Source organism: Chelmon rostratus, chromosome 1 (genome assembly GCF_017976325.1).
Source record: "Chelmon rostratus isolate fCheRos1 chromosome 1, fCheRos1.pri, whole genome shotgun sequence".
In the NCBI taxonomy this organism is placed as follows: domain Eukaryota; kingdom Metazoa; phylum Chordata; class Actinopteri; order Chaetodontiformes; family Chaetodontidae; genus Chelmon; species Chelmon rostratus.
The window spans coordinates 15,933,003-15,954,148 of record NC_055658.1 but is presented as its reverse complement, the minus strand read 5'-3'; the positions used below and the strand labels follow the sequence as shown (position 1 = coordinate 15,954,148).

The 21,146-nt window shown below is 41.4% G+C and overlaps 1 protein-coding gene across 1 annotated transcript; it reads left to right on the top strand.

Annotated features, from left to right (window-relative positions):
- The first annotated feature begins 911 nt into the window (after nt 1-911).
- Nucleotides 912-20,470, top strand: usp47 (ubiquitin specific peptidase 47). Its single transcript, XM_041938054.1, has 28 exons — nt 912-1,167; nt 5,499-5,693; nt 7,722-7,838; nt 8,500-8,653; nt 8,745-8,841; nt 8,935-9,080; nt 9,202-9,281; nt 11,291-11,440; nt 11,633-11,728; nt 11,827-11,979; nt 12,297-12,455; nt 13,256-13,387; nt 13,559-13,635; nt 13,841-13,896; nt 14,117-14,229; nt 14,344-14,445; nt 14,590-14,797; nt 15,055-15,170; nt 15,290-15,409; nt 15,552-16,416; nt 16,654-16,829; nt 16,932-17,012; nt 17,109-17,224; nt 17,301-17,419; nt 17,755-17,885; nt 18,223-18,270; nt 18,389-18,519; nt 18,806-20,470. The coding sequence occupies exons 1-28, from the start codon at nt 1,123-1,125 to the stop codon at nt 18,978-18,980; spliced, it is 4,158 nt and encodes a 1,385-aa protein (XP_041793988.1). The 5' UTR covers nt 912-1,122; the 3' UTR covers nt 18,981-20,470.
- Nucleotides 20,471-21,146: the final 676 nt, after the last annotated feature.

Genomic DNA, 21,146 nt, shown 5'->3' with positions numbered 1-21,146 from the left:
AATGCTCATAGGTTAAATGAAAAGCAGGTGCATTGCGCCCATTTCAGTTATAGTCAGTCATCATTTTATTTTGGTGCAGTAAACCCCCTCACACCCCAAACCACATCTGCGTCTCCAGATGCAAATGCAGAACTAACACTCAAAGACAGCCTCTTACATGAAAAGTGTAGTAACAGTGTACAACAGTGCGCAAATGTCCAATAATATAAAACAATTTTTTTACTGTGTTTGTCACCTTATAACCTGTATTTAACAAGCTTAACCACCACTCATTGTCACATTATTATAATTTCAATATCAGTCAGTTGCCAGACAGGAATACTGCTTAGGGGCCTCACAGAGGCTTTAGGTCTTGGGTGCCCTCTTGGCTTGGTCTTTAATCCAGTCTTTGGTTAGGTGTGCTCTATTGATTAGATACATTTTCTTCAGTGCATGTGAGTTTTTTTGCATTCCTGTTGCACATTCTGTGCATGCAAGGATTGGCCAGGTGGAGCAAATGATCAATGGAACCTTATCCATCATCCACATTTAAATAAAATTAGGAGTAAAGTTAGGAATTTGTGAAATATTTCTAAATATGAGAATAAATAAATATTCATTATGAAAACATATTGTGCACGTCATTCAATGTAATTTTTAAAAACTGCTGTGATCGGATTAAAAAGAGCGCATTGTTTGAACTGAGAGATCTGCCAAACTGACCCACATCCGACGTGCATCAGTCTCTCACGCAAGCTAAACCATTAATGCCCTGTTTTTGTGCCTTTCTGTCATCGCTGTCTTTTTAAAAACGCAGACACACACACCGACGTCACCCTGTCCGCACACATCACGCACGCTTGTCTGGATGGAATGTGACGCCAAAGCTCAGCGAGTGAAGTCTCGCGGAGTAAAACACCGGCCATTTTTCTCCATTTATAGCAGGACACTTTGTGCTTGGGTAGTGTAACCGAAAGTGTTGCGATCACTTTGATAAGCCTACAAGTTTTGGCAAGTTTAATTTTGTTATCCAAGCATCCAAACTTACAACAAACAGGACACAAACCATGTTTGTGTTTAGCACTGCAAAGTTTTTTCGCTGACATCCTTGTCCGGATAGATGTTTGTCTAACTGTCGCACAAATGGAAATGGTGCCTAGCGAGGAGAACCAGTTCGTACCCAAAGAGGTGAGGTTATTACGGACCCAGCCCAGGTCGGGGAATCAACCTCTGGCCGTTAGCTTTTATCCTTGCAGACCATGCTCATTAATAATAGCAAAACTTTTGCACCACTTTGGGAGTTTGCGGTCTTGGTTTATAATTTAGAGGCTAACTCTCAGCTGCTAACAGTTAGCTAAACATGACTTGGACGGCCTATCATGACATGGCTAGCTAACTGACGTTTTAGCTAACATTATTTAGCCGCTAGTTTCACCGCATCTCATATAAAGTGAGTTTATGTAGGTAGCTAAAGCTTTAGAATAATTATTAGTAAGTTGTCTACACTTCGGATTTGACTTTCTGATCATCAGAAACTCCAGCGCTTTTCAAATGCTGCGGTCGACAGACGAAGACGACGTTTGTCAACATTAGTTAGCTAACTTGCAAGTAACATTAGCCAATAGAATTTGGCTAGCTAATGTCGTTAGCCCTTTAAGTCTGGTTAATGACATCAACTGTAGTTAATCTAGGTGTTGTTGAAGTTGCTAAACCAAATGGCACTAGCTATATTACAGCAGCAAATAGTACTGCCAGTGTTGAGGCAGCGTTTACTCCTAATGCTAGTTTGTAAATGCATATATTCGATTCAATCTTGCCCCCTTGCAGCTTGGTTTGAATGGTAACGTTACTTGTAGCTTTACTGTAAAAACGTTTACGTTAGCTAGTGAATTCACAAGCTAGTGCTAATGGTAGCGGGTATGACGAGCTAACCTTACTCATGAAGATGCAGATGTGTAAAACACCACGTTACCGTTAACAGTATTTATTTTGGTCCCCCTAATGTTAGAATAAAATGTTCGCTCTTTCTATTTCGACATCCTTGACGAACTCATTCGTCATGGTGACAAGTTATTTAGCCCTTGATTATTTATCCTTTTTGTCTTGGTTGTTAGCTACCGTTAACGTTCAATATACTCTACGACGGTACAATGGTTGTCATGTTTTCTATAGAAGTAAAGAAAAAAGAGCTATTCAGCTCTAGCCTCTGTCAACACCCTTTATGGTTTCTAGATGCTGATTTGCTTGCTTACATGTTGACTCGGTTTAACAGTGTAAATTCAACATGAACGTCGTAGAGGGTACTGTTGGCATGGCATGTTATTGGATACTTGCGTCTATCTATAGGGTTGTTGTAAGTTATTTTGAGTCCGAAGATTAATTATGGGTGTTTTTTGTTTATTTTTTTAATAGCAGTTCGACTGCATTGACGTCAGATACATCAAGCATAGGACGTCACAAGCTGATAATGTGGCTGGAGGGAAAACTGGATTTGATGATGCAGCACAGCACACCTTTTCGTCATTTATTGTAGTCATTGTGTAGCCTTTAGCTGCACAACGTATTAATGGTTTACTAATGGCTCTAAAAAAAACGTTGATGACTTGAGCTTGTCAGGAGGATTGTATATACTTTTGTCTTTGGCAGCAAAGCAGGAGAGAGTTTACAAAATCAAAATAAGAATTGCTGTGTTACTTTAGAATGAGCTCTCTGTGTCTACAGAGGGAGCAGGTCCTCCACCATGTACTACCATATTTCTACAGTAGCCCAGTATGGACAATCCAAACACTGACTTATTATTACTGATTTAATTTTTATGTTTTCATTGAACTTTCTAGTTTCGTTTGTTGTTTTAACTGCCTTTCAACTGTAGTTGATTTCTTTCAAAAGTAGGAATTAGAATGGCATTTCATTAATATTGACATATTCTCATGCTTTATAACAACAAGCAGCAACATATCAATGATGTGGGATTGATTTGACTTGCCAGATTGGCTTTTACTATGTGTAAAAGGAAGTCATGGTTGCACATTAATTTTTGCCAGTCAGAAAGTTTATTCGAGTATTTATGAGAAAACTGAATTTCCTCTATGCTACTTTGTCTTTGGAGGGTCACGTGTAGCTAAGTTTATAGCAATTAAATGAAAAGAAGTTTAAAAATATCAACACCTTTAAAGGTGTTGCATTTTGGCCTGTTCTGCTTGTACAAGTCACAACAAGCCAAAAACAAACAGGCAGTGAACATGAGACATTTTTCCCCACCATTACAATGGATTTCGCTGCCCCCCGTGAAGTTCCCTTATGTTTTTCTGTTCAGGGGGCATTTCAATTAAGCCTGATAGTAGAAAGCTGACACAGAGCACTGTTCCACCTGCTTTATGTTTGACTATATCCAGACATCTTTCTCCAAGCAGAAACTTAAGTTTGCCACTCTTTCTAAACCTCCTTTGTAGTTTACACAGTTCTTTTACATTCACTGCCAGGCTCGGCAGTGGTGTCTGAACAAGTCACCAATTTGAGGTTGCTAAGTTATTTAGTTGAGCCACAATTTAAAATGACAACAAAAGAGATTTAGCAGTACATATTTCTACTCACAATCAAGTGTAATTTTTCATGCCTTCTTCTGTCTTTTCTACAACATCTTCTCAGTTTACCTGCAATTGGCAGAAGAAGCAAAAAGTTAATTTCGGACTCTACTTGCCAATGTGTGGCAAGCGCAATTGTGCCATTTACGATACATTGTATTTAAATTAGAAATTTGGCTGTTGTTGATCTCCCTACCTGCATCTCTGCAAGTTTTTATGTGCTTGCCATGTGCATTTGTAGTTACATTGTAATGTGTTCATGGATACTGACATTTCACAACATTATGGTGTATCATTACTTTTCTGCCATTTACAATCAGTTACAGCTGTGAAGAAATACAGCTTGTGCTCTGCAGTACATGTGGCTTCATGTCAGCACCTTGTGATTATATCCATGGTAAAAATAACCTTTAATCTCATAATACACTTGTGTGTTGTCAGCTGCAGCTTCTTTATAGGACCTGTCAGTTGCATTTTGCCAAGATCACAAACTTGAATATATCCCTGTAATCATCACCCTTTCACCAGCCAAGAGATTGATTTTTCCAGCCAAGCAGTGGTAGATGTAGGCCTAAAAATCAGCTGCATTTAGCCTAATGGTGTTTTTTTTAGGGCAATTACATAGCTTTGTTATACACCTTATTTCCTTGTTATGTTTTCACCCCAACTATCTCTATATATTATCAGGGTTTGTTTTGGAGTTGCAGACAGAGTATTTTTGATGAGATGAAGAGGATTTCTCAGGTAGCCATGCCTTGTGTGTGGTGTGGGAGAGAGTGCTAAAGCATGGTGTTAAATAGATGCATGAATACTGGACATACAATCAGGCCGTTCTTTATTCAGAGTCAGCTTCGTAAACAAACAGCTTTATCAAATATAAGAGACACGCAATGAAATAATGGCCACCTTAATGGCATATATTTCTGCCAGTTTTTGCTAGTTCAATTTTTTTCTTTTAGTTTTCACTTTACAAATCATTTGAGCCTTAACAAGTACAATACATACCAGACCAATCAGAAAACAAACTATTGGGAGTGTTTAGATGAGAAAGTGACTTGTCGTGTTTTGAACATCGTGCTCTTCTTGGAAAATTAATTACACTGTGTGCTCTACAGTAAAATAAAGAATGTTTCAGCAATTGCATGGCCTGATTTTAACTTTTCTTGTTTGTTTTGTTTTTACATCAGATTAGAAGAACTTTGACAACCTGTCCATGTTTTTGTGTTTTAAAAATTGTAACCAAAGATCAGTGACTGCCCAGCACGTGGACTTGTCCAGTCATGTGTTGGAATGTTTCTTGTGGATGTGTTAGTGAACTGTCAGTCATGTATTGTAAGGCCTATATGCATGATTCTTGCTATAGATACAAAAATGTGGCAATGCCATATTTGGAGGAATAGACACATTTTGTCTCCCCCCAAAAAACAAACAAACAAAAACTTTGAGAAAATCTTGGATTCAGAAATTTTACAATTATCTCAAGAAAATCAACCATACAGGAACTTCCCTAAATGAAATAGTTCAAAATTGGCAAGATTTTCATTAAAATTAGAAACTCTCTGGTCGAATAATAAGTAAGCAAGATTACACACCTGGACAGACATTCTATTCCAGCTTTTGGTATTTTATTTTTGATGCTCTGACACATCTCAGTTGGTACCAAAAATATATTACGGTCCGACATCCAGCTGTATGCTTTTGAGAAATGTCACTTAACTTGTAACATGAAGGTTATATCAGTACTGAGGCATGACATGAGGTTATATATTTCCTCTGTTGACTGGCATGCTTCTCATAATGACACTTGTTGCATAGCCTTACAAATGTACTAACAATTTATTCTAACATTTAGCTTGTCACCAGTGCATGGTGCTTAAAACATAAAGTGCGGAATGAAAATACAACATTATTCTAATGTTTCTTCTTGATTTGCAGATCCAAAATGCAGCTGAGGAGCCCAGAGTGCTGTGTATAATTCAGGACACAACCAGTGCAAAGACGGTCAATGAGAGGCTCACCCTCAACCTGCCTGCTTCCACCACCCTCTCCAAACTTTATGAAGATGTTGCCCATAAAGCAGGATATGTGAAAGGCACTTTTGACCTCGCCTGGGGAAATGTGCCGGACATGGTTAGGAGATTCATTCATCTAGACAGTCACTTTTGTTTCTTCCTTCATGTGATAATGGTTTTCATGCAGTTATGCATGTCAAACGGGTTGCAGGCTGAAGTTTTGTTATAGCTCTGTTAAATCAAAACGTTAAGTCAAAGTAAAAGATGCATTTCAGGGTTGCGACTTGATGCTAAGGTGACATGGAATGAAAAAGGGTGTTTATTAGCTTGATTGTGTGTTGATAATTTGAAGTTTGCAATCAGTAGGAGCATTTTTCTCTGGCTCGACTTAAGTGGTCAAACAAAAACATAGTTGACTTAACCCAGCTTGGCAAGCAAAGCTCTGTATTTATATAATAGCTGAGATATCTTAGGTTTGTGTGGGATTAAAATGTTTAGGTATTAGGGTCAGAGATGGTTAAAGCTGATGAAGGAGCCATGAATCAAATTACTACGTGCAACATGAGAAGGGCTTGTCGAAACAAACTCCCAGAGAATTATCGCCTCAGAGCGACTCAGCGTCTTTCAGCTCATTGTTTCGGTTTTACGCCCCTCAATGTGACTGTTTTGTCTTAATTTCACAGCTGTCTTTAATCTCATTTCCAGCAGCAGCAGGCAGCTGTTTTTGAAGATGTGATGAAGATGAGCGCTGTACTTTAATGAGAATTTTCAGTCAGACAAAAAACAAAAACATTTAGGTCCTGGTCATAGTTCTGTTATAGAATCCTGGTGCACCATGGCGTGTCTCTTCTGCGTGGCTCCTGACGGCCCTGTCACCAGAAGAGTCAGTCTCACTGGACGGCAGTAGAGGAGGTTGTACCAACATCTGGCTCTGTGTTGCTCTGCCCTCTGATTCCACCACCCAGATCATTTTATAGTATGCTAATTTTTGACACAAGACTCAGCTTGCAAAAAGTTTACAACCCACTATGCTGTTACTCTGCTTAAGTCAACCCGCCTTCTAGACTGATGATCTGAATCGTTTAGTGAGGATTCCCAGTAAACACCCTACGCTACATGTCCACCACCAGACTAACTGGTTAAAGTAGTGGACATGTGGCACCTAAAGAGACGGTTATTTCTCTCAACAGAAAAGGGGTGGGATTTGGACTTACTTGTCAGATGGCCAGTAACACAACTCTTTTCTCAATTGTTTGCTTGTGTGTCCTTTAACAATTTTAGAAGGTGGTAGTATGTCAGTGCTGTGTTCATAGCTTCTTTTGGTCAATAAATGAATTGGTGCAGCTTCAGGTTACTGTTTTGATTTCGTGTAGTTGAGTTCAAGTATTTCAGGTGAACTCTGGTGGGGTTCATAATCATGGTCCTGTTTGCAGTTGCTGTTGGCTTATCTTCCACTTATAAGAAGTTTATGTTTGGACACATAGCCTCGACCACTTCTACAATGGAGGGAGAGTGTCACCATATCGTGACCTCAGTGGAGCTGATAGTGGTAGAGATATGTTTGAAAGTCAGGCAGCGCCAACTGATTTTTCTTTTTTTCATGCTATCAGTGTTCAAAAATGGATTTTGCCATACCACTGTTCTCTGCTACATAGAGAACAGTGTGTGCAAGAGTGGTGCTGCTAAGAGAGATCACTCTCATATTTTGCACAGACGACTTTAGAATGAATGCATTCTTAATGTTCTGTGTTGTCTGTTTGTGTACATACTACTCCCTTTTCTTAAATGAGCACAGGCTAATCCTGCTGCTGACCCAGGCCAAAGCCCAGGTGCTGTGTCTGTTGTTATCTCACTGAGTAGGTCAGTGGATTAAGCTACTGTATGTTTCCACTGCAGCACTTTGCTTGCTTGCCCTCAGCTTGCCCAGGGGAAAGACAGAAAGTGTTCCGCTACGCAGCGTCGTTCACATGTTGGCTTCAAGCTATTTACCTCATATGCGTCAATACAGAGAATTTGCTGAAAATGAGTTCAATGGGAATCTAAGTTTTGTGAGTTGATCCAGTTTGCAGCCTGTAGAAAACTACTTGTTTTGAAGCTGTTGTTGTCTGGGGATTGTTATTTTAATGTTTCTGATCATGTGATTTAGGCACCACTGGATCAGAGCAGTGAGATGTCCCTGTCAGATTCTGGGTTTGAGCCTGGTGGTAAGCGGAATTTCCTCCAGCTTACGGACAAAGATGGAGAGCAGCCCCAGATTGCATCGGTGAGTGATACAAGATAAACAAAATGAGTTAATAATTTCAGAAATAATGACAACAATACTTTGTTGTTAGTTGTACAATCTTGGACACCAGGGACACACTTGGCTATCGTCGGAAGATGGTTTAGCCTCTGGGTGCAATGCCCAGTGTTTCAGGGCGTTGTAGCTGGTGCATGGAAGAGGAAGTCTTGGTCTGGATATCCGGACCAAGACTTCCTCTTCCATGTACCGGTCATTGTTTACAGGCTCAGTAGAGATTTTAGATGATTTCCAATGACATTTCAGCTAATCTCTACAAATAGATATCTGTATATGAATGGAGATGAAAAAGAAAAACAGCTAATAAAAAAGCTGAACTGTCATCAAATGATTGCCGTTTGGTTCCCAGATTGCCTTTCAACCAAGGCATTCCGCCTTTTTAGCTCCCTACATGGACTGTTTACCTGCATGCAACCAAAGCCTGCTTGAACATGATTTGGTCAATACTACTCTGACTACAAATGGAAACCGGAATGCTTCTGATACCAAAATCTCGTCCCTTGCCAATAGATTCTGTCTTCATATGCAGATGTCTGTCTATAGAGATTTTCAGGTGTACTACAGTGAGATTGGTTTTGGTTTTTGGAAGCCAAATATATTTTATTCTGTGTGTTAATGTGTGCAGGATGAGTCAGGAACAGCAGATAGCAGCGGACTGGATGACAGTTCACAGGAACGGTTTATTGGGCCCCTACCAAGAGACGGCACTGCAGGCTGCATTGGTGACTACAGCAGTCCATCTTATTCTTACTCCTCCATCCTCAACAAGTCTGAGACGGGTGAGGGCTTGTCTCCTGGTGAATATTTGATATTACTCCTTTTATACAACCCAACTGACCTCTTACTTCCTGTCTCTTGCCCCTGCTGCAGGTTATGTGGGCTTGGTCAACCAAGCTATGACCTGCTATTTGAACAGTCTTCTACAGACGCTGTTCATGACCCCAGAGTTTAGAAATGCACTCTACAAGTAAGGAACTAGGCTCGTACAAGTCTTGGTGGAGTTTTACTGGTGATTTACAAATTTGTTTAAAATTTCTTTATAACTTCTGTCCAACTTCAGCTGGGAGTTTGAGGAGTCTGAGGAGGATCCAGTCACCAGTATCCCCTACCAGCTGCAGAGACTGTTTGTTCTGCTGCAGACTAGTAAGAAACGGGCGATTGAGACCACTGATGTGACGCGGAGCTTTGGCTGGGACAGCAGTGAGGGTGAGCATTTGTTCTCTCCTGTGACTAGACTCACATGGCTTGTCTACGTGTTGGCGAAAGGAGAGCCCACGTGCCTCTGTATCTGTACACTTAATTACACTTTTTGTGTGTTTGTTTTTAGCTTGGCAGCAGCACGACGTCCAGGAGCTGTGCAGGGTCATGTTTGATGCCCTGGAGCAAAAGTGGAAGCAGACAGAGCAGGTAGGAGAAAGCAAGAAGTTTTCCTAGACTTCTGACAACAAACATCAATTCAGCAGCCAGTCTGAGGGCTCCCACCCACAAAGGAAACAAAAGACCTACTGTGGGAAAAGTGAACTGAGCCAGTAAGCTGCAGGGTTAGCTGTTTCTTATCGCAACACTTCATCCAGTGTGCTCATGTACAGCCATGTGGTCTGTACACATGAGCTTCTGGTTAGCAAAAAATAACTGCATGTGATTGCACCCAATTAGAAATAATGTAGATAACATACTACTGTAATGGATTATATTGTTTCTAGTTTACTTTTTCAGAAGCTTAGTTCAAAGAAGAATTCAAAATGAACAACTGGTAGTTGAACTGTTGAATGAATGACATCACTCGTTTTATTCATGTCCAGGTGACGTGAAGATTGTGCCCCAAGCTAGAAATTTTTGCCAAAGTTGTTCCAGAGCCTGTGAAAACAGTTGAGCCTCAAATGACGTCATACAACTGTTTTCACATTAACATTGGTATAATTTTTAACAACGATGTTGTTACTTTGCACTTGCTGTTGATTGAGGTTGTTTAGTTATCACCTAAACATAATGCTTCGTCCTAGTTTACCTACCATTTGTTGTTATTTGGTGATCGGTGTTGGCTATTTTTAGCTGTTAGCCTCTTTGCTCTTGTGTAGGAAAATGTTCAAAGACGATTGGGCACAAGGGACAACACGGTAATAAACACTGCATTAATGATTGGCCACAGGAAGTGATAAAGTAATTTTCTGCAATAACATTTTGGTAAGTTTGGACTTTACACCAGAATAGTTAAGATGAACCTTACACCAAACATCAACACAGGCTTTAGGGCCAAATGAACTAGTCTGAAAGTATTGCTTAGTGTAGACTTTACACCCTAATTTACGAGAGAACTTAGGTATAGCTGGTGCAGCGGGCCACAGGTGAACAGCAAACCACAGTAATATGCAAGAAGTGCAAGAAAACTGTAACAACAGTAGGGGGCAATACAACAAACTTATTTCACCACCTCAAGCAGAAGCACCTGGTTGAGTACGAGGAGAGCTCAACAGCTAGTGTCAGTTCTAAACCAAGCAGACAAACTGCATTGGCTCAGCATAGCATCGCTGAAGCCTTGGCCAGTTGTACTCTGTATTTTGTCATACTGTCAAGAATATCATTATCTCAGAAATACCCTGAAATAACATATTTATTAATATTATTTTAAGGCCACACTGGCCTGTGACTAGTGAACTGACCATATGTGTAAAATCAGTCTACATTCTCTTAAGTGCTAGCATATCATGTTACTGTGCTAATTGTGCGCATTTATACTGTACTTATGTAAAGTATTTGGTGAGTATGCTTCAAACAAACTAGGTCATGTGGAGTGTATGCGCGAAGGCAAAAGTGTTAAATGGTTTGTTAGACTTTTCTTGGAGAGAAAATTCTTGGACCCCCACCCCCCCTTCCCCATCAGAAAGGTGGTTTCAGACACAATAAGGTGATTCAACAAGCGCTTCTCTTACAGATTATTGGTGAATTATCAAGACAAGTGTGTTAACTTTCACTACTAGCATACATCAGCCATACGTCAGCCATTTTAGCATATTAGATGCAGTTCAAACACCTGAGGCTGACAGAATACAACTTGGAACAATGAAAATTGAGCTACAGTAAGTCTGACATCACGGTGCTGAGCGTGGTGAATTGAGTCTGATATGTCCTAAAATGGCCACTGTGCAAAGGAAAATCTATTTTAATTTTCTAACAACATGGCATTTCCTTCCATCAGACCAAACTTTGAATGCCAGAACAGGAAATTGTATCTAATGTATCTATTTTGAACAGTTTTGGATGGGAGGTCGCGTCTCATAGCATTAGTTGCACGTTAGTGCCTCCTGTAGAAAAAGAACGCACCAGGGTTGGAAAATGTTGTTGCCAAAACAAACGCTGTATTGTTACAAGTGAAACATGGCTGAAAAGGCCTGACTGTCATGCCTTTATATCCTCAGGCTGACCTGATCAACCAGCTGTACCAGGGGAAGCTGAAGGATTATGTCCGTTGTCTGGAGTGTGGCTATGAGAGCTGGAGGATTGATACTTACCTGGACATCCCTCTTGTGATCCGACCCTTTGGAGCCAGCCAGGCCTATGGCAGTGTGGTGTGTTTTTCTCCACATTTCATTCCTTTAAACATTTAACGCATTTGCAAACCCTCATTCACTCTTTGGGATTCACAGCTACATCAAGACTGCCTTAAATTCAGTACTTGGAACTCATATTAATACAGTTTATGACCATTTAGTATTTCAGCCTCCATCTAAATGCACCTGAAACTATTTTTTCTGCCACAGGAAGAGGCTTTGCAGGCTTTTATCCAACCAGAAACTCTGGATGGGCCCAACCAGTACTTCTGTGAACGCTGCAAAAAGAAATGTGATGCCCGGAAGGTGAGCATACTGAAAATGTGACATGGGAGTCGTGTTCAGTGGAGATAGAGTTCTGCTATTGACCTGCCTGAGTCTTTGATAAATGCTTCTCTACACAGGGTTTGAGATTTCTGCACTTTCCCTATCTGCTGACACTCCAGCTGAAGCGGTTTGATTTTGACTACACCACTATGCATCGCATCAAGCTTAACGACCGCATGACTTTCCCAGAGGAGCTTGACATGAGTCCGTTCATTGATGTGGAAGATGAGGTGAGAGCACAAGTGGCAGTCTCTGCTTCCATCAGATTTACATTAGGTTAATTGGTCGTCAGAGTAGGGAACATTTTGTGAGTTTTTTCTTCTCTCTTCTATTGACTGTCAAGTATTTGATGTGACTGTAAGTTATGGTTGGAAAAAGACAGATTTGTCACACACTCTGCTTTCATGTGTTTTTTTTTTTTTTTTCAAAAGTTACTTACAGTTCAATCACAGTCTGTTTGTATCCTGTGAAGTATGGTTGACCGCTGCGTTTAGCCTATGTCTTTTTAAACGCCTCTCTATGATTGGCTTTGAAATGGTCTCTCTAGAAGTCGCCTCAGACAGAGAGCTGCACTGACAGTGGAGCAGAGAATGAAGGCAGTTGCCACAGTGACCAGATGAGCAACGATTTTTCCACCGATGACTGTGTGGATGAGGGCATCTGCTTGGACAGCACTGGCAGTACAGAGAGAGTTTTGAAGCCAAAGGTAATCACCTTGACCACCCATTATACTGTTTAGATATTGTTGATTGTTGTTAATCTCCTTGGTTAGTTGTCTGTTATTATTGATATGATATAGATGAAAGTTTAAGTGGGAGAGTGTGACTCTTGAATGTGAAGTGACGCGATCTGCTAGAGGGAAGACGTATCACTCAGTTGGATTTGTTGGGACTTCAGAAACATTCTACAAACACTAAACAATCTTTGGCAGAGTACTGACAACAGCTTGCAGACAGCACACAAACCTGACGATAGCCAAGTTGTACTCAGGGAATTAACATTAATTAGTGACAGCTGATATGACCTGCTGCTGCCATTTGACATTTTAACCTCAACAGTCAGCAGCGGTGAAAAATGAGAAGCTTCTACCTGAATTTTTTATACACTTCATTGTGCTAAAGAGAGGAGAGATAACAGTTTTGTTCAGCAAATCCATGCATTTTGCCGGTGTCAGAACAGAGATGACGAAGCAATTTTTCACACTCACAAGTCTTAATTTTCACATATGCAGTGAAAATGCTCCCACTGTAGAGCCTGACTGTCACATTAAGGAGGGCGACACTATATCACTTACAGGCTAAGGTGGATAAAACACAGTTACAGCTGAATGACAAGCTGTTTCTCCCCTCTGTGCATGCTTTGTTCTTTCCTCTGCAAATATAGCATATCTTGAGCTTATATCTTGCTGTTGTCCCTGTTGTCAACATCAGTTACCCTGTATGCTGAGCACTAACAACTTGATTGTTGCTTTTGTCTGAACAAGATTTGTCCACGGTCTGTTCTCAGAGTTTGCTGACCTTTGAGCTGTTCTCCGTCATGGTCCATTCTGGGAGTGCTGCGGGTGGTCACTACTACGCCTGCATCAAATCATTCAGTGATGGCCAGTGGTACAGTTTCAATGATCAACATGTTAGCAAGGTCAGACTTGGTCCTTGAGCAACCTGCTTTGTCCTTGAACAGCACTTAGATATCGGGCAGAATGACTCATCAGACTATATCAGTGCAAGTCATCAGTTTGTGCTCTGCTGATAATTACCATGGTGGTATCCATTGAATCATTTTCAATATGTCTGCATTTCTGTTGGGCAGATCACCCAAGATGATATCAGGAAGACATATGGGGGGTCCTCAGGGAGCAGAGGCTATTACTCCAGTGCCTTTGCAAGGTCAGTTGTCTCTTGTATCTGTATCCAGCACTCACTGGATTGATGCATATCACATACATACAGTCCATTTGCTAAGGAAATACAATAATGATGAACTGAACTCGTTTATCTGTGTGGTTCTTCCCTAAGGGTTGTCAGAACAGTATATTCTCTATATATGTTCCACTTCTTTTGTTAACAAGTCATCTACATCTCCTCCCTACAGCTCTACCAATGCTTATATGCTGATTTATAGATTGAAAGATCCCTCAAGGAATGCAAGTAAGAAATGAATTCAGTTAAATCTAGTATGTCTTCCTCTGTTGTAATGTAATGTGCCCCACATCAGTAGAAACCACACCACTACATTCCTTAAGTGTGGCAGGGTTATACTGATGTTTTCATATAACTTACTGTTTCTAAAACTAGGGTTGCCTTGACTGTGTTGGTCTTAGAACTATATATACAGTTGTAACGTGTACCCCGTCTGCCCTGTTTGCAGAGTATTTATCTGCAGAAGACTTCCCAGAGCACATAAAGAGTTTGGTTCAGAAGGAGAAAGAGTCTGAAGAGCAGGAGAAGCGACAGAGGGAGATTGAGCGCAACACCTGCAAGGTACGTAGTCAGTTCAAGATCTATTGTTTTGCTTCTGAATGAGGATCAGTTTATACCTTGCTTCTCTTTTCAGTCAAGTCTAACTGTTATTACTCTTTTGCTTTTTATCTTCAGATAAAGCTTTTCTGCATGCATCCTGTAAAGATGATGATGGAGAGCAAGCTGGAAGTGCACAAAGACAAAACTCTCAGAGAAGCAACAGAGATGGCCTACAAGGTTTGTTGGTTTATTGTACCTTCACCATATAATTTTCCAACCATACAGCAAATCAGTTATGGTAAACTTTGGAAAATGGATGAACTTTTATCAAGATGAAATGTGTATTTATTTTTGTGGTCATTCGTTTGTTCTGTACCTCAGCTGATGGAGCTGGAGGGAGTGGTCTCTCTCGACTGTTGCCGTTTGGTGAAGTATGATGAGTTCCACGAGTACCTGGAGCGCTCCTACGAAGGTGAGGAGGACACACCGATGGGCCTGCTGCTGGGAGGAGTCAAGTCTTCATATATGTTCGACTTGCTGCTCGAGACCCGCAGGCCAGAGCAAATGTTCCAGCCTTACAAACCTGGAGGTCAGTAGCTTGTTTCTGCTGAGTGAAACATTTCAGTTAAGAATGTATAAAAGATGGAGATAATGCTCTTGTTTTACATATTGTTGTACTTAGGGCTTCACAGGTAAATGTTGTGCATAAAAAAGTATGATTAAAGCCCATGGAGCAGAGTGTGCATGACCATGACTGTACTCTATGGAACAGCTGTGCAAATGGACTGTACTCCTGTTATATATGTAGCTTTATGTCTATGTGGGTGTGTTTCTGATTTTCTGCAGAGGTGATGGTGAAGGTTCATGTTGTGGATCTGAAGAGTGAGACCATCGCCTCTCCAATCAGTGTTCGAGCGTACTTGAACCAGACGATCACTGAATTCAAACAGCTTATTGCACAGGTACTCTCCTCAGTTCCTTCACTTTACCCTTCTTTCTTGTTCAACTTCATTAACTGTATACATAACCCCATGAGAACATCCAATCAGTCTTGCAGTCTTGAATGTGTATTTTTTCCCAGGCTACAGGGCTATCTGCAGAAACCATGCGCGTGGTCCTGGAGCGCTGCTATAATGACCTCCGGCTCCTGTATGTTCCAAACAAGACACTGAAGGCTGAGGGATTCTTCAGGAGTAACAAGGTCCCTACTTGTTCTTTTCAGTTCTGGCTTTTTTGCGCTTCCATGTGTTTTCATTGTGTTTTGTGTCAAAATTTGTCAGAAAATCTAGTGGAACACTATTAAGTTTGAAATTGACCTGTTTTGTGTTTTGTCTTTCCATCAGGTTTTTGTAGAGAGCTCTGAGTCAACAGATCATCAGGTTGCTTTCACTGACTCACTCCTGTGGAAACTGTTGGATCGTCATGGGAATACAATCCGACTCTTGGTCTTGCTGCCTGAGCAGGCTCCTGGTACCTTGGCCAGCAGAACTCTTTGCCAAAAAGTAGGCGGTGACTCTGATGTGCCCTTTGAGGGCTCAAAGGGTAACAGGAAATCTGTAGAGGCTATCCTCGAGGAGAGCACAGAGAAGTTAAAGAATCTGTCCCTGCAGCAGCAGCAGCAGCAGCAGCAACACCAACACCAACACCAACAGCAGCAGCAGCAGCAACAGCAGCAGCAGCAGGGCTCCAGCACCAGTGACAGCCAGAAAAGCTCTGACGCCAGCGACTTTGAACATATCGAATCTCCGACCCAAGAGGCTGACTCAAGCTCTTCCCTCTGTGTGGCCGCAGACAACAGAGAGTTAGAGAACCGGATCAGGACTGCGGCTGGGGGCAGCAGCGGTGCCTCCTCCGACCCAGAGAACCACTTTGCCTGTGAGGAGCGTTCAGACTCTGAGGTGAACAATGACCGCAGCACCAGCTCAGTGGACAGCGACATCCTGAGCTCCAGCCACAGTAGTGACACACTGTGTAATGCCGACAGCGGGCCCATACAGCTGGCCAATGGCTTGGACTCGCACAGCATCACAAGTAGCCGTCGCTCCAAAGCCCATGAGGGCAAAAAAGAGACATGGGACACTGCTGAAGAAGACTCCGGAACAGACAGCGAGTATGATGACAATGGCAAGAGCAAGGCAGAGGCTCAGTACCTGTACTTCAGAGCAGAGCCTTGCTCTCAGGATGACTCCACGTGGGATATGCAGAAATGTATGAACCTTCTGTTTATCATCTAATTTAAAGGATTAAGCATCCTTGACTAAGAAAAATTGATCCACATCACATTTTTAAGTTCTTTAGAGGCAAACAAAAGGACTGTTTTCTTGCAGAACCTGTTTGCAGTTGCATTTACAATGTTGTGCAAATGAAAAAATATTCCTCAGTGTTTTCCTTAGAGAGGCTAGAAAATGTGACAAAATGTTTATTTGTTCTTGTAATGTGTTTCAGGTTTAGTGGTTCATGTGGACAAGAGAATAACATTAGCAGCATTTAAACAGAACCTGGAGCCCTATGTGGGAGTCACGTCCACCCAGTTCAAGGTGTTTCGGGTGTACGCCAACAACCAGGAGTTTGAGAGCGTACGGCTCAATGAAACACTCTCATCGTTCTCTGATGATAACAAGGTATCTGTTCTAAAAGTGGTTTTAGAAGATTTTAGTAGTCTCCTTTAGTCAGCCAATACTTGAATTTAGACCTAATTTGGGCATTTTTTTTTCGTCTCATAGATAACAATTCGACTAGGAAGAGCACTGAAAAAGGGTGAATACAGAGTGAAAGTGTATCAGCTACTAGTGAATGAACCAGAGGTAAGAACTGAAAGACTTTTCACATACTAGACTCAAGAAAATTGTGGCTAAACATTGTAATAACGAATACTAATCATTTGTGTTTCTGTTTCGCAGCCCTGCAAGTTCCTCGTGGACACAGTGTTTGCCAAGGGCATGACTGTCAGACAGTCTAAAGAGGAGCTGCTCCCTCAGTTGAAAGAGCAGTGCAAGCTTGACCTCAACATTGACAGGTGAGACTTGGTTGTTACACATTTGTAAAGTAAAAGGAAAAAGTGGAGGTGTTTACCCAATTCTGTGTGTGTTTAGGGTTCGTCTCAGGAAAAAGACGTGGAAGAACCCAGGCACAGTGTTTCTGGACTACCATGTCTATGAGGAAGACATCAGCATCTCCTCCAACTGGGAAATTTTCCTGGAAGTTCTCAATGGTAAAACTCTGCTGTTTCTTTTAAAGAAGTTACAGTTGTTATTGTTTTACAAAAGGCACATTTAAAGGCAGGTAATAAAACCTTGAAAGCGACTTTTTCACTTGGTCATAAAATAGAAGTGAATTGGTGAAGTCATTTGTCGCTTCTGGAGAATGATGAAATATTACTTGACTTATAATGTCATTCTTAGTGGAAACATGATATGAAGCTAGACATGCCCGTAGAGAAAACTGGACTGCAGGGAAATTTGTCTTTGCATCCAGGTGAAGTTTCAAGTAAAAGAAAGTGCAGTTAAAGTACAGCTTGATCTACTGTCTGTTATGATCTGTTTTCAGAACCAGAGAAGATGAAGTCCATGTCGCAGCTGGCTGTTCTGACCCGGAGATGGAGCCCTGCCACAATGAAGCTGGGACCCTTCCAGGAAGTTATTCTGGAGAGCAGCAGTGTAGAAGAGCTCAAGCAGAAGGTGTGTCTGTCTTTTGTGTTTCATAGTTTGCCACATCATTTCTACTGTATCCATAAAAACAAGGAAATTACAGCCCTCTCATCCTGATGAACTAACAAAACGCATGAAATAAATACCCACAAAATAATATTATTGATGAAAACGGCATATAACTATTCCATAATAAAGCTGTTCATGCAGTGATATGGTGTCTTTACTCGAAGCAGCTCATTACATTTCATTCGTCAATTGAGAAATTTAATTTAACCTGAAATAATAATACATGTTTGCTTGATCAACAAATGCTCTAAGTGCCATCCACTGTGACCAATTGGCCTTTGGTATATTCTTTCTGCAGCTCAGTGAAATCAGTGACATTCCCCTCGAGAACCTGGAGTTTGCAAAGGTATGTGAGATGCATCACCTTGCACATGGCTCTTAATGATCTTGTTATGTTACTTCAGTCTCTTGTCTTCGAAACTATTCCATCTCTGACTGACAGTCCATTGCTCTGCTCTGTGCAGGGTAGAGGAACGTTTCCTTGTGATATTTCTGTGCTGGAGATCCATCAGGATTTAGACTGGAACCCTAAGGTGTCGACTCTGAACGTGTGGCCTCTGTACATTTGTGACGATGGAGCTGTGGTCTTCTACAGGTAAAAGTGCTCAAAACAATTACTAATTCATGTACGACAATATTTCCTTACTTACAATAAGCAGCAATTAGGAGGTTATTGAAGGAAAACTCTTAGTTAATGGCCTGGTAGTTGTAGAAAATGCAGAGTAAGGCATTCATAAGTGCTTTATAATGACTAAAAAAAAGTCAATAATATGCCTGCTAACAAGCAGCTAGTTAATGATGAATATATGTTCCTCAACATAAGGTGTGACACACATTTAAAATGTTTGTGACCTGAAATCAACATTCCTGTGTCTGTGCAGGCACAGCACAGAGGAACCAATGGAGCTGTCGGAGGATGAGCGCAACGAGCTGATGAAGAAGGAGAGCAGCCGTCTGCTCAAGACCGGACACCGCGTCAGCTACTCACCACGCAAGGAGAAGGCCCTCAAAATCTACCTGGACGGAGGCCCTGCCAAGGACCCGGGGCAGGACTGAGGCGCAGACCACCGGTCCTGCTTATTTGGATTGTCTGGCTGCTGCAGCAGAGCAACCAGGCTGCAGGACTCTGAGCCTGAGTGTCGGGTCCGATAGTTACTTGAACATCAAGCAGCATTGTGAGGCTGACGTGCTCTCACCCTCCACTCTGAGCCCCAGGACTGGTTCAGAAACCAGATTGTGCACTATAGTGTATTGTACTGTAAAGTTTAAAGGGAAGTACGAGAGTTATTCAATACAGAAAAAAAGAATCAAATACTGTATAGACAAATCACATTGAACGTAAAAGCTCCAGAGATGGATGCAGAGACAGTAGGACTGTGAAACTGGGCTGGAGGGCATCCATCCTGTCTATTTAAATCTCCCGTCTCCTTTCACATCGATCTCTTTCACTGCGTGTTTCTCTTCCTGTTTCAGGAATAGTGTTGATTCTGATTCATCTGCGACCGTCTTGTAAGTTCATATGCTCATTCCGTTTGAGTACTGCTCTATTAGAGAAATCATCCTTATTTTACTACGCTCATCGTCACCTTTGAGATACTTCAAAAGCAACAGCACATGCAACCAAGAACTACTTATCTCGCCTTCAGTCTCACTTCTTCTGGCGAGGCTAACCTCACCCTCCCAGAGACTTTGACAATTTGAGACGTCACTCACTCGCAAGATTTGATGAATCAAGAAAAGCAACAATTAAAGTATCCGTAAACTGGAGGTCATTTCTGCTCCTCTTCTGCTCCTACAATACCAGAATAATATGTTGTTATGGGTCGTCCCTACTGCTGGTCTTTGTGCTTTATAGGAGCTTTACCTCTGCTTTATCACTTCCACTACATATGGTGATACATAGGCTATGGGTCCTTTAATACAAAGTACAACGAAACAAAACCAAGTAGTCTATGTTAAGAATCCCCTTGTTTTGTTTTGTTTTGTTTTGTTTTTGTTTGTTGTAAATTATGAATTTGCTCCAGACTAAATCATTCTATTAGGTCTCGTGAGGCACCAGGCACACATCTGTTGTCTGTATTAACCATGAATTTAGAAAGTGGATTTCTTTGTCTTTTTTTTCCCCTCCTTGTGAACTGGGTGTACATCTCTAGTGTCATCCGTGTGTGTGTGTGTGTGTGCGCGTGCGTGCGAGTGTGTGTGTGTGAGGGGAGGGAGCTCTCTCGGGTTTTTGGCAGAGAGTGTGAGGTTTTTTTTGGCGCTTCTACCTGCTGCTGCTGCTGCTTGATAGACTGGCACCAGAGGGGTGTAGAAAGCCCGCTGGACTTCTCAGTCTGCCCGGCCTAACTGGTCTGAGGACTGACCTCAGCATCTCGGCCCCTCTGGGCTCCTGATGCTGCCACCAGCTATTCACTGTAGAAATGCCAATATCTGAAGAAAATCTTTTGTTGTTGTTGTTATTGATGTTTATTTCTTTGAGATTTAAATCATGTGTGAAAATAGTTTAAGATGATTTTAGAAATTAATTAAAATGCTTTTTTTCATGACTGCAGTTTTCTGTCGCTGTAAATTAAAATGGTTCCATTTGAATGTGGGGTGAGTCATTCTTAAGAAGATTGTTAATATTGGCATCTCTCGTTCTTGCAGTTACAGTTGCATTGCAGATTCACCGTACCTCTTGCTCCTCACATCTCCCCTCCCCTTCCTCCTCTTGTGCTTGAGCATTAGCGCCACCTGTTGATTGTCTGGAATAGCGTTATGTGACCTGATACAAGCCACTCTCTGTTTCCCATTTACAGAGCCAGGGCACAGAATGGACAGCTGGTAGACTGTGAGGAGATAATAACAATCTTTCTCCAGAATGACTGACCCCCCACCATAACTCTAATCATATTTTCACCTTTTTAAGAGGTTTGATGTTTTAAAAAACAAAACAAAACTTTATTTGCCAAGAGTTGCACAAGCTGCATGTCAGTTTTCAAGTGCTTAACAGTGCAGGGGTTATGTTTGACAGTTGTTGCCATTTGCAAGTTAACATCCAGCACAGGTATACTGATACATTTACACAGACATCAGGTATTGCTTGAATTAATAATGCACTTTCCAGCCTGGATGTTGAAATGGTGACATTGCTGGAAGACAGAGAGCACATACAAGCAACATGAGATGTTGCGGACTAATCGTATATTTTATCAAAGTACTGTTTGGGAACATAACAGTAGA

Excerpts from the sequence above, each read along its gene's own strand:
- usp47 (XM_041938054.1), top strand. The coding sequence starts at position 1,123 with ATGGAAATGGTGCCTAGCGAGGAGAACCAGTTCGTACCCAAAGAG. Across the intron at positions 13,897-14,116 it reads AGATCCCTCAAGGAATGCAA|AGTATTTATCTGCAGAAGAC; the intron begins GTAAGAAATGAA and ends CCCTGTTTGCAG. Across the intron at positions 18,271-18,388 it reads AGAACCTGGAGTTTGCAAAG|GGTAGAGGAACGTTTCCTTG; the intron begins GTATGTGAGATG and ends TGCTCTGTGCAG.